This window comes from Ambystoma mexicanum, chromosome 6p, assembly GCF_040938575.1.
Source record: "Ambystoma mexicanum isolate Mex_15411 chromosome 6p, UKY_AmexF1_1, whole genome shotgun sequence".
NCBI classification, from domain to species: domain Eukaryota; kingdom Metazoa; phylum Chordata; class Amphibia; order Caudata; family Ambystomatidae; genus Ambystoma; species Ambystoma mexicanum.
The window spans coordinates 1,449,063,881-1,449,077,055 of record NC_090935.1 but is presented as its reverse complement, the minus strand read 5'-3'; the positions used below and the strand labels follow the sequence as shown (position 1 = coordinate 1,449,077,055).

General features: G+C 47.0%; 1 protein-coding gene across 3 annotated transcripts in view; it reads left to right on the top strand.

The window, feature by feature from the left end:
* Positions 1 to 3,785: 3,785 nt before the first annotated feature.
* The window catches only part of LOC138510505 (zinc finger protein 776-like), a 427,294-nt gene continuing 417,904 nt past the window's right edge, over positions 3,786 to 13,175 (top strand). For all 3 annotated transcript variants that reach the window (XM_069626207.1, XM_069626206.1, XM_069626205.1), the window contains exon 1: positions 3,786 to 3,963. In XM_069626207.1, the coding sequence (XP_069482308.1) occupies positions 3,940 to 3,963 (24 nt within the window). In that variant the 5' untranslated portion in view covers positions 3,786 to 3,939. The remainder of the gene's footprint in view (positions 3,964 to 13,175) is intronic.

The window sequence follows — 13,175 nt, the reverse complement described above, 5'->3', positions numbered from 1 at the left end:
TTAACTTTGGAATCTCATCCGCGGCTGAGGTCTTCCAGAACGCCATAAGAGGAGCATTGTCCGGTCTGAAGGGTGTCATTAACATGTCCGACGACATCTTAGTCTTCGCCAAGTCGGAAAGCGAACACCTTAAAAGGCTAGAGCGCACGTTTGAGAGGCTCCAGGCGGTGGGCCTAACCCTGCACCAAGAAAAGTGCGAATTCCTTAAAGACCGGCTGGAATTCTTCGGGTTCACTTTTCATGCGGGTGGCATATCCCCAGACCCTGGAAAAGTAAAGGACATAAGAGATGCGCCTCCACCCACATCTCCAGCAGAAGTTCGGAGCTTCTTAGGGATGGTCAATTACTGCGGCCGATTCATCAAAGACCTGGCCTCCCTATCAGAGCCACTGAGGGCACTTACCAGGAATGACGTGCCTTGGCAATGGACAGCGACTGAACAAAGATCCTTCATTGCCATCAAAGAGGCCCTGTCAGAGCAGGAGACAATGGCCTATTTCCACCCCAGCCGGGAATCAGAGATCGTAGTCGACGCCAGCCCTGTAGGACTAGGGGCAGTCCTCATGCAGGCCGACGAACTAGGGGCCATGAGACCCATAGCGTACGCCAGCAAGGCCCTCACCGACACGGAAAGGCGATATTCACAAATTGAGAGAGAGGCCCTTGCCATCCTATGGGGGTGCAAACACTTCAGGATATACATCCTCGGCAAACCTGTTGTCGTGGTCACGGATCATAAACCCCTGATTCCCATCCTGTCTGGCACATCTTCCAAGCCGCCTCCCCGTATCGAGAGATGGATGCTGTCCCTCATCGAATACGGCGTCAAGTTGGTGTACCCCCCGGGCACTCATAACCCCGCGGACTACCTGTCCCGCCACCCAGGCACGAGGAACGCCCAGAATCCCGTAGAGGTGTCTGATGCTGGTGACGCAGTGCATCTCGTCGTTGAATCAGCCCTGCCAGTGGCCCTGTCAAGAGAGGACATTGCGGATGACTCGAACTCTGACGAGGCATTCCTGCGAGTGAAAAGAGCGGTAGCCACGGGGGAATGGCGGGACGTCCTCCTAAATAATGCCAGAAGAAACCCAGAGGTGCAGAGAGACCTACAACTGCTGTGGGAGGCTCGACACGAACTCTCGGTGTCCACGGACGGCCTGCTGCTGCGTGGAGACCAGATCGTGATCCCCAGGTCCCTGGTCATGAGAGTCCTCCAGTTAGCCCACACAGGGCATCAAGGCATGGCTAAGATGAAGGCGCGCCTAAGGCTGAAGGTCTGGTTCCCCGACCTGGAACACAGGGTGACCGAATTCGTGAGGACCTGCATCCCCTGCCAGGCCGCGAGTCCGGCGGAAAAGGGCCCGCCCATTCGAGCCATGGAACGGAGCGACGTGCCGTGGGGTACTGTTCACGCTGACTTCGGCTCGACCGGTAGAGGCCTATACTTCTTGGTAGTAACAGACCAGTGGTCGAGGTACCCCGAGGTAGAACTCGTGGAATCCACCGCCAGCGATCACACCATCCTGGCCATGGACAAGATTTTCGCCACCCATGGCTTCCCACTTGAGATCTGCTCAGACAATGGGGCGCCGTTCCAAGGGCAACGTTTTGCCAGATACTGCGCAGAACGAGGCATCAAGCACCGAAAGGTGACCCCGCTGTGGCCGAGGGCCAATGGAGAGGGTGAGCGTTTCATGCGGACGCTCAACAAAATTTTTCGCATCTCTGTCAATGGTGGGGAAGACCTGCGCCACAACTTAATCGACTTTCTCCGTGAGTACCGGTCCACCCCACATCGGTCCACCGGAATCCCGCCCGCCGAGGCACTGTTCAAGCGAATACCCAGAGGGTTGATACCAGAAGCGGGAGAACGACGCCCAGGAGTGATCGATGACGCACAGGTGGCAGCAGACAGAGCCGCGAGAAACGAGAGTGAGACAACAAGGCGGAGGCTGCCGGAGAAAGAGATAGCAGTAGGAGACACCGTCCTTGTCCGGAACAGGAAACCGGAAGGGAAACTCTCAATGACTTATGAAACCCAACCGATGGGAGTAACTCACGTCAAAGGATCCATGATCACGGCGGCGAACGCGCGTGGGACAGTGACCAGAAATGTGTCCTTCTTCAAACGCATAGGACCAATAGCCTCAGAAGAAGAACCTGATCCCGGCCAAAGTTTGGCGGCAGAGGCGCCGCCGGAAAACGTTGAACCGCCCGGAGATCCTGGGAGGCCAGAGAACCTTGAAAGGAGCCCGCCCAGATACCCCCGCAGGGAAGGGCGCCGGCCCCCACAAAGGTTCCAAGACTTCATTATGGACTCGGCAGCCTGAGCAACCAAGTCTGTTAAGTATAAAATGTTTCGAGCCACGTTGGCTCCCCATGTTTAATGTATTTGTTGTTTGAGGGGAAAAAGGAGGGATGTTGTGTACGTGGTACACGAAGCGCGCATGCGCGGCCCGAGAGCCGGCGCATGCGCGCCAGTTAATAAAGGCGGCGCCCGGGGCAGTTCGCGCCGGAGCGCCGGAACAGGCGGATGTCTCCAGTGTCCGTTCTTGCGCGACCCATCTGCGCGCAGGGGCTCAGATCTGGGGAGGGCCCGCACTCCACCACAGTGGCCCCTCCGATCTCAACACTAGTCATACCCAACGAGAGTGATGTTAATAAATTGGAAAGACGGTTTTTAACCACAGCAGCAGGGCTGATGAAACGTAACATTGCACGGAAATGGGGAGCCCCGGAGTCCCCGACGCTGGACCAATGGGTAATAGATATGGACACATGCGCTATGGTGGAATGCAGGGTCTACAATGCGAGGGGCTGCCCTACCAAAGCTTCCAAAATATGGGGCAGGTGGGAAGAAGGGGTGACCTAAGACCCCCTGGTATAGGTTGTGAAACTCTGAACAACACACAAATGTGTCTACGTGAAATGCCTCTTGTGATTGGTGCTACATTTACTATTATTTGTCTATGAATGGACATGCTAGTCCTCATTTTGTTCTTGGTTTTCTTTGTTTTTCTTTTTCTGATGGTTGCTTAGTACAATAAAAAAAGTTTTATCACAAAAAAAAATTAAATACTGTGACAAGGAAGAGTAGGATTCGAGTAATGATGAACACCGCTAAGTAATCTTAGCACGAAGAAAGACATGCAGCGTTGGTGATTGCTGGGTTAGAGCTGTTGTTCAGCCCCTCACAAAACGGAAGTCACTTCAGAACAACCGCGCACTCTCAAACAAAGGATGGACTACACACTTCTGAGCATGCTCATTGCACCTATGTCCTTAAGTTTATGATTCTTAAATGTTAACTGTGGAATCATGCTGTGGAAATTGTTTGAAATAAAAGTATTCTAGGCTTGATGTTTTCCTCTATATGGAAAGGATAACCGTTATATATCCACGTTTGAGCGTTCTTTTGGTAATTATTCCAAGATGAAAACAAGCAATTTCACTACCATATTTTAGAATTCTTAATTCAGTTTGAAGATATTTGTTTTTTTGTAGTTGCTTCATGTTTGATGATTGCTTCTAAAATACAGATCGGGATTAAAATGTGAATTTATGATGAGGATACATTCGGTATATGACCCGGAGAAATAATTTTTAAATGGATAAAACTTCGCAAACGGCACTTGCACGGTCACCACGGCATGTCCTTTGTTTTGGCCTAGCAAAGCGTTTCCTGTACCAACACGCAGGAATTCCTTTATATGTGTCAGTCGGCTCCACCTTTGGGTGTGTTCGAGTGACTAGTGGCTGCATGTTTTGCGCATGCGCAGTGGATCAGATGTGGTCGTTTCCTTGACCTGCCCTACCATCGGATCCTGTGCCAGGGAGGGGGTTGTGTCTTGGGGGTCGGATCCAACTACCCTGCCTCTGTTTAGTGACAGTTTAGAAATTGACAGTCCACCTAGAAATACAATCAAAACAAGGAGGGAAATGTCCTTGCTGGGTCCTGATAAGGTGAGTGATGTTCCTCCTCAGTGACGATAAATAATATGCAACGGGTCGTTTTTGAAGACAAATAGGCATGTCCAAATACAGTTACTTTAATAAGTGGGGGGCTGGCAGGGGGTACTTAAATAGGGCGAGGCAAGATAAGGAAAAAGACCATTCGGAATCGGTCTGATTTCCGAAGTCTGTATTAGGGGAGGCTGGATTTATGGGCAGGGGAGATCTGCAGAATGACACAACCTCAGCAGCACTTTTGAGATTCATGCATTTCCTGTGTTTACAGCGTATTTGCAGATAAGCAGGAGCATATAGAGCTTTTATTTTATCATGGAATTTTCGGAGGAATGAAATTTCGAGATCATCCCTATTCGACTTATGCGCCAAGATGCCACGAAAGTGGCAGCGGTATAAGCCCCCAATAACACAATGTTCGTCACCATGACATCAGATTTACCGACCTAGGAAGCAGGGATCACACTTATAAAACCAGGCAGTCAGCAGCACTGTGAAACACACTGTGCAGCCAATACAGACACTATCAGATGTGAGGACAAGCGCCTTATATTTGTATTTGTACTTTGCTTATTTGTAATGCGCACCTTGCCCTGAGGCATCTGGGCGCATAATTTAGAAGGGATTGGTTACAATCGGTTACACACATTCAAAACAACTTTCCACAGGGGTACAACTTAATAATACCAAATGCAGATCTTGTGAAATCCAATTAATCTGTATGCCAGTTTGTATTTGGTTTCGAAATCTATATGCTCATTTTAATAGCATAACACCCACCCCCTTACAATAGAGAGGGTTATCTATCCTTCCCAAGGGCCAAAGCCAATGATGGTAGGCATATCAGTCGCCACTCCTGGTGCCCCCCACAATGATGCCCGCCAGCCCTGATCATTAAAAATAACAATCTGGAGGTGCACGCCAACGAGTGAAACGTGCCACTCACAGGGTCTTTTAAAAAACATGTAATCAAGGATGGTGCTCGGATTCTTTTTTTTAAAAACCTGTGAGTGGCGCGCTGACATGTTCAACACAGCGTGCCACTCGCAGTGTTGCTTTAGCAACCACATTGACATTGTTGGGCTCGTAGTGCTGGTATTTGTTCAGTGTGCTACTTGGCCATTCCAGTGACCCTGAAAAAAGAAAACCTAAGGCAAGTGTTGACTTGTGTGTATGTTTGCGTTTTAATGTAATGCATTGTTTGCGTGTGTTGTCATGAATGACCAGTTGCGTACGTCTGTAGTTGTGCAGGTGTGTATGCAATGTATGTTGCTACTCCCTCCTTTCCTCTCTCTCTCTGGCTGCCCACTCTGGGTCCTCTTCCTTCTCCTACCTGTGAGGCTAAGAACCTTGGGGTCATCTTTGACTCCACCCTCTCCTTCTTCTCTCCTCACATTTCTGACATCTCTAAGAAGTCAAACTATCAGCTGCACCTCCTCAGAGGTATTCTTCCCAGCCTCACTTTCCCCCAGAAGCTCATTGTCTCCAGAGCTCTGGTCCTTCCAGAGCTCAGGGTCTCTCAAGGCTGGACTACTGCAACAGCCTCTTTCTAAATCTTCCTGCCTCTACTCTCCGTTCTCTACCACTTATCCAGAACAGGACTGCAGGACTTGTCCTTGGCCTCAAGCCCATGGATCGTATCTCTCCAGCTCTGAACTCTCTTCAGTGGCGGCAAGGATAAAGTTCAAGACCCTCTGGATTGCCCACAAGACTTTCTGAGGCCTGGGTCTGCACTACCTCCAACTCTCTCTTCCTAAGTATCTCCCTTCTCGAGGTCTCCGCTCATCCACCCCCAACTCTCTGAGGGTCAGCCGCTTTTCCAAGCAGAGAGTTGAGGGGCAGATCTCTATCTTTGGCTGGGACCTCCCTCTGGAACAGCCTCCCTGCCTCTCTCAAACTTGAGCAGAGCCATCTTCGGTTCCGGAAGCAACCCATGACCTTCCTCTTCGCTTCCGCTTTCTCTCTTCCTCTCCCCTGCTGATGACCCGTCTGTTCCACGCACTGGTCACCTGACCACCCTCTGAATTTGAGCCCAGGTCCCTGCCTGTCAGTTGCACCTCGCACTGCCTTTTGGCCTCCAGCACTTGTGGTCTGCATCTGTAACCCTACAGTCCCCTCTCTCAGCACTTATGAGGCACCCGCTGGCTGCACCATCTGATAACTGCCACTTAGCCACACGCTGGCTGCACTCTGTTACGTGCACTTCTCCATTCCCCCTCCCATTTTGCACTTCTCGCACTTCTCCCCTCCCCCTCCCTGTGCTTGCGCAATTTGAATGACACAAGGCCTGGTAATATTGTTGTTTTGTCCTCCCTTTGTTTCCCCCTCCTTGTCTTGTTGCACCTAGAAACACTTGTGTACAGGTGCGTTATAAATGACGTATCATATCATGTTGGATCAGAGTGTGTCTGCGTATGTGTGTGTGTATGTGTTGGTATAATCTCTGCAAGGGATTTACAGTGACCAACCCAACAATGTGTATGTCACTGTAAACCCCTTACAGAGACTGCTGTCATAGATAGGTTGTTGCTTCATGCATGTGATTTACAGTGATCATAACTTGCACAGATAAGCTGTCACAATACTCAGGAAGAATGACAGATCTCCTCCGGATTCCGGACAAGGTAGCCCACGACCTTCAATGGTGGGCCTATCCAGAGAACATCTTGAAAGGGGAACTGTTTTGGCAACCATCGCCGGAGATAACAGTAGTCACAGACGCCTAACTCACAGGGTGGGGAGCCCATGCCAACGACTTGACCATCAGCGATCGTTGGTCTCCATCGGAGTCCAGACTACACATCAACATGTTAGAGCTGAGAGCGATCAGACTAGCGCTGAAAGCTTTCCTGCCATCGGTACAGGGGAGAAATGTCCTGATAATAACGGACAACACAGTGGCCATGCACTTCCTCAACAAAAGAGGAGGCGTAGGGTCACTGCCACTGTGCAGAGAGGCAAAGCAGCTCTGGTTTTGGGCAATTCAGGAAGGAATCTATCTATCTATGCCAATAATGGTCGCTTTAAATCTTATGCATGAAGTGCTTCAGCCTTCATGAATGTGATATACAGTGACCATTACTGGCACAGGTAGGATAACCTATCTATGCTAGCAATGGCCACTTTAAATCATATGCATGAAGCACTTCAGCCTTCGTGCATGTGATTTAAAGGGACCATTACTGCCATATATCGGGTGTGACCAGGGGCAGCTTGCCCATAATGGGCAAGGGGGCGCCAGACCACCAGGATCCTCACCTATCATGGAGGAGCTGCGCTAGCCCAAGAGTGCTCGCAGCTGAGGGAGCCCATGAGGATCGGAGCTGCATGCAGATAAGATTTTTTGGGGGAATGTATTATGTGTCTGAGTGAGGGTGTGATGTATGGGTGCACGTGTGAATGAGTGAGTGAATGTGTTTTGTGAATATGTACGTATTGTGTTTGTGCTGTGCTGGGGAGCAGCTGGTGGGAGGGGGCAACTATCAACATAATGTTTTCTGGGCATCTATCAATGCCGAGTAAAAAACATCATCACCGGCGGTTGATTTGAAAAGAAAAGAAAAGGCTGATGTGTTATTATTACATGGCTAGAAAGGAAAGGCATTTTGGGGCAGCCAGTCTAGCCCTTTCTTACTGTGGCATGGCATTTTGTATTGGATATCTATGACTAAACCAAGCATGTTAAGTGATATTACTTGGCTACACTGGCATTTTGGGCAGCCAGTCTAGCCTTTTGTTACTCGGACATGACTTTTTTTCTGGGCATCTATGATTAAGCCATGCATGGTATCTGTTATTACGTGGCTTAGCTGGCATTTTGGGGCAGTCTGTAGCCCTTTCTTACTGTGTCATGTTTTTTTTGTATTGTGAGTGTCTAAGATAAAGCAAGCATGTTAAGTGATATTACTTGGCTAGATTGGCATTTCAGTGCAGCAACTCTAGCTATTTATTACTGCAGCGTGGCATTTTTTTTACTAGGCATCAAGGATAAAGCAAATTTGTTAAGTGTTGGTATGTGTCCAGACTGGACTTCATTGTGCAGCCGGTATGGACATATTTTCTTATTATGGGTAGGTATTTTTAAAGGCAAAGCCAACAGAAGTATTTTCTTTTGAGGAGATACTGCCATATATTGGCAGAGCAATTGTGGACATGTTTTCTTATAGTATCGTTGTTGGCATTATGTGCAAAGCAAACAGGAGTATATTCTTATATAGGAATTCTGGCAATTATTGGTGCATCCAGCATGAAAACATATGGGCACGGCTTATATTGTGGGCGAAGGCACAATCAAAATGCGTTGTGAAATGCTCCTGTGAACCGATGATGATTTGCTTTTATTGCATTTTTGAATTGGAGTTAAATCGGATGGGTTTTCATCCCATTTTTTGTAAAAATTGTGCTGCAAAATGCATCATTTCAGCACAATATTTTTAAATATCTTCTCAGTGGGGGGAAAAAACCCCAAGTCCCTCTTACTTATTTTGGGCTGTGCTCGATCGCTCACGCTAACTTAAGGGCACATTTAGGACCTTTCACTGAAAACATTCACCACCTCTGTGAGAGCTCAACATTGCATCATTTAAAATCTTGGTGCCCCGTCGAGCAATCTTTCCCCTGGCACCAAAAGATGCCTCTGCCACTGACCTTACCAGCACATTCTGTTGCCCATTAAGGCTGGTGGATGCAAAAGATTGCATGGGGTTCTGAGTGTAGGCTTAAAGGAGATGGGCAAGGATGAAATGGGTGCAATAGAGATTACCCGGTAAGTACTATTCTCAACCAGCCTAGAATCGCAATGGCAAATCGCCACATAAAAAACCAAGCTACTGTGAAAAGAAGCCTGAAAAAAACTCGGTTGCAAATTCTAAGTCAAGTGCACCAGCTTGCAATGCTGTCCCATGTTGCAGCATTAAAGATACCATAGGAGTCTGCTATACATCTTCTCTGGATTCTCTGAGGAAACTATTCATCCTCCCTCTTGTATATTTCCTGGATGGGCATTCTTATCAGTTGACGGAAAGGTGTCTCGGATGATGTCAATGCTTTATCGACTACAATATAGTAAATGAAGAGGGGGGAAAAAGAGCATTAGTACTCAGTTGTCCTGTTGACATACACCAGTGGTCTTCAAGCCCTAGGGGAGCCTGGAGGATGCCTGGCGGTGTGGGTGCAGGTGCGGGTTCGGGGGGTCGGGGGGGCGGTTATGTTCAAGAAGGGTTTATGGTGACTGCTTTTAATTAGAAAATATATGCAGTTATGGCATCTAGAGTGCCCAGTAACAATATCTGTACTAAAGTGGAGGCTCAGCATTAAAAAAGTTTGAATACCTCAAACATAGACCCTTAAAACTAAAACTGGAATGTGGTAGACGGTGTGTCTATCAAAAAAGATATGTAAGAATGTGGGAGATCCTCTACTGAGAACAAACGCAGCTGAATATCATATTCATTGGGATGGTTTCAACTCAGGGGGGTCTAAAACCACGTTTTAGCTCACTGTACCTTTCACAGAGAAAGAGTATCCATTTGCATATCAGTTAGTTTTTGTCAATTTTGGAAAAAATAGGGTTAAACCCTAAATTACTAAGAGTAATCCAATATGGTCCCCTTACTCACTGGTCTTAGTGAGACACAGCTTTGCCTCACTCAGGACGCCCAACAAGGCAGAAGCACATGTCTTGTTTTGCTGTGGCACTCTTGTACAGCAGAGCATTGCCTAGCATTTCAGTGCTGGACTGACCTTGTGGTTGGGACCTAATTGATCTGTAAATGGTTATTTCCCTCCTGTGAAAGGTACAGTGGACTAAAACGTGGTTATTTGGTCATGTATGTTCTCAGCAGAGGAGCTTCAACAATTCTTCAAATCACTAGCAAAAAGCTCAATTCCCTGACTCACTGGGCCCAGGGTAGATGCTGTCCGAAATATTGGTTTTGCTGATGGGCATTTCATTGGTAGAGATTGAAAATGGTTTGATTGGCTCCACCTTCAGGACAAAGATGTTTACAAGGTTCTCCACTGTCTCCAGGTACCTGGTTGATGCTGGCATGGGCCAGCTTGGCTCATAAGGTGACGCTCAGAAAGCACCCAAGAGATGGCCATGAAGAAAGTCAAAATGTTCATGAGATCATGTGATAAAGGACTCAGTTCTTTTCGGCACACCATTTCTGGAAAAAAGTGCCAATTTTTGGCATAGGGCTTCCTAGTTTAAGAGCCTTCAGCAAGCTTCTTCTTGTCTTCATGATGGTATGATCTTGACTCTTCTGACTCCAATGAAGCCTCTAGAGGGAAAGCTACAGAGGAATTCTACATTAAAGAATCATTGGGCCAGAGTGTTAGCCCAACTGCATGAAAAAATGGGGTTCCGTCGGGGCAAAAACTGAGGCGTATTGAGTGAACCAATCTGCCAGTTTAGGTTTTCTTTCTTTTTTCCTTCTTGCTTAGTGATGGAAGCATCAGTTTCAGCGAGTTCGTATTAGGGATTAGAAACCAGGCCTTCCCAGAAAGCCTTGCTTAAAATATATTTTCAAGGTATTAAGCTATTCTGGGATCAAGGGTACATATGGTATTTACACAACAGTGGGCACACATAAAAGTCCAGAGTTCCCATTAAATCTTCTTTGGTAACATCCAGGAAATGGCACCATAGATAAGATCACTCAAAAGGATCATCCACCTTAACAGCAACAGAAATATTTATGGCTCAGGCTTGGCCTGACAGAAACTGCCTGTTTGAGGTAGTGTGCCACATTTTTAGATGAATGACAGCAGTCTACTTCAGATTGGTTGGTTGGTTCTTAACATCACCTGCAGGGGATATGCAACAGGACTTTAGTGCATCTCCACCCAAGTACAAGAAATGTGTAAACTCCTTGCTCTCATCTACCGGTAAATAGAGCTGCTTTGTATGCGGGCATACAGAAGCTCGAACAAAACAATACTATTCCAGTCCATTCATCTGCAAGAGTGAGAGGGTCGTACTCAATGAAACTCTGCAGCAACTTACCAATTTGTCTTCGATTTGCAAAAGGTTAGCACCCTCTTCAAAACTATACTCTTCAACAAGCTGACCCTCCTGGAGATTATTTGTCCTACTTTTTAAAAGGAGATTACATGACTTAATTGGATCTCATGAGCTCTGACCCGCAGGTCCCTATATGGAAGCCTTATGAGCAGTTCTTGAGGTTTGCAATTGACGAGCATTGCTTTCAGTTCACGGACCCTCATTTTATGTAGAAACCATCATCAAGTGAATTCATAAATGTCCTTACCTCTTTGGTTGCTCAATTTTATCTATAGGGGATTCCAACAAATCCCCTTTTAGACGATTGGCAAATTCATGATCTGTCAGTGAAGAAGAGGTGGGTGTGCATTCGTTTGTAGAGTTTCTTGATCAACTGTAAAATGAGATGATCTCCCACTCGGGCAGAGAGCATGGTTGTGTATTCTTGGTTCATCTTCCAGAACATCAATCGCAGAGAGTCATGAAGGAGATATTTGATTTGCTGCACTCCCAGCATTGCCCAGTAGATCAGCTGTTAAGAGTGCATTGGCGTGTGGCATCCCGTGTGCATTGTACAATGGGCCAGGCTCCACCTAAGGCTGCCCTGAATCATCTTCACAAAAATTGGAGTTATTCCTCTTTCATTCTGCCTTAAGTCGATGCAAAATTGGTGATTTGCGAACTTCCAGTTTTCATAAGGGTCTGCACTCGACGCCATTTTGCTGGTAACTGTTACAAAGGATGCCAGTCACTGGGTATAGGGTGGAACCTTGGCAGGCAAGAGCATTAAAAGAAAATAGAGCAGGGACAAGCAGTGGGAGTCGTGCAACTGCAGGGAATTAGCTGCAATGTTATATGCTTTTCGAGGATCTCTTCCCTTATTTTTCTCAACTTGTCTAGCTAAGGACTGATAAGACAGCGGTGCCATATGTGAACAAACCAGCATACATTAGATCAGCCCCTCCAGCTACGCTGCCATTCCACACAGGACCTTTCATCATCTGGTCTCAAGCGCTATGATTCTTATCACAGCAGTTGACATCATACATAGAAATCACAGTCAATCTCCCCTTTCTCTTCTCCCCTCTCTCGGCCTGTTGTGCTAGTCTGTTTCATCCCTTTGGTGCTAGCCGTCTGAAATCATCTCAAGGAGTTTTTACATCTCAAGACACAAGGTCCAATCTTGGGATTTGCCCCTGGTTCTATGTGCTCTGCACTTTATATACTCATCTGTTTGAGATAAATGAAGGCTGATGTCTTGTTTGTGTGGCAAGTATATCTTCATGAGGGTTCAGAGTGATAGGAGCATTATTATTCAAGGCTCCGTATTTAATGATTTCCCCAGAAGCTTTGACCTTGTGTCTCGACTGAACATTCAAATCTAAAGTAATTATCCGAGTTTCATTGACTCAGGAGATTGTGTTGCCAATCTTCCAAAATATCTGTAGGTGTGATACATGCTTTTATGGTACATTTGAACAGAATTTCTGTTCATTTAGTCTGTTTTTTGTTACTTTTGTGTAGCAGGGAATGGCAAGTAGACATTCCCCATGTCTCTGAGCTCCTGGATCAGTGCCATAATGTCTTTGTTCTATCTTTAGCCCAGGTGCCAATGTCTTTAGTTGTTCGTGTTAGAGCCATTAGACTGAGGGCAGCATCCTGGACATAGGCTAAAGGACTGAGCCAAACTTTTTTTTTCAAGCATTATCATCTTCTTGTCTGAGGAACAATCATTCAAAGTTTTGAAATTAGAGCAGTTGAGGCAATTGTACTGGAAAAACATTTAAGCCATATTTGAACCCAGGGCTGGGGCCGCAGCCAGTCGGGTTCCACGGATCGCGGGCTGAAATCCATTAAACTGCAAGGTGCCTCCCCTGTCGGGGGGCCGCCATCTTCTGGCCACCCTTTTCCCTCCTTTTTTTAATTATTATTTTTAAAACGAATCTTAACAGCCTCCCTCCATAGCCCCACTTACCTGATTGTAGCGGCAGCACATTCCGCTGCATCAGCTTCCCTACTTCTCAGTTTGCGGCTGCCATGGAAATAGAACTTATGGAGCCCCGCCTTCCATAACCATGGTGGCCATCTTGGAACAGTATGTTCATTCAAAGAACGGGACGCGCGCAGCGTACCATTCTTTAAATGAAAATAGGTTTTTGTTTTTCCACCCGTGTTACTGCTTTGATAACCCGGGGTGCAAATAGTG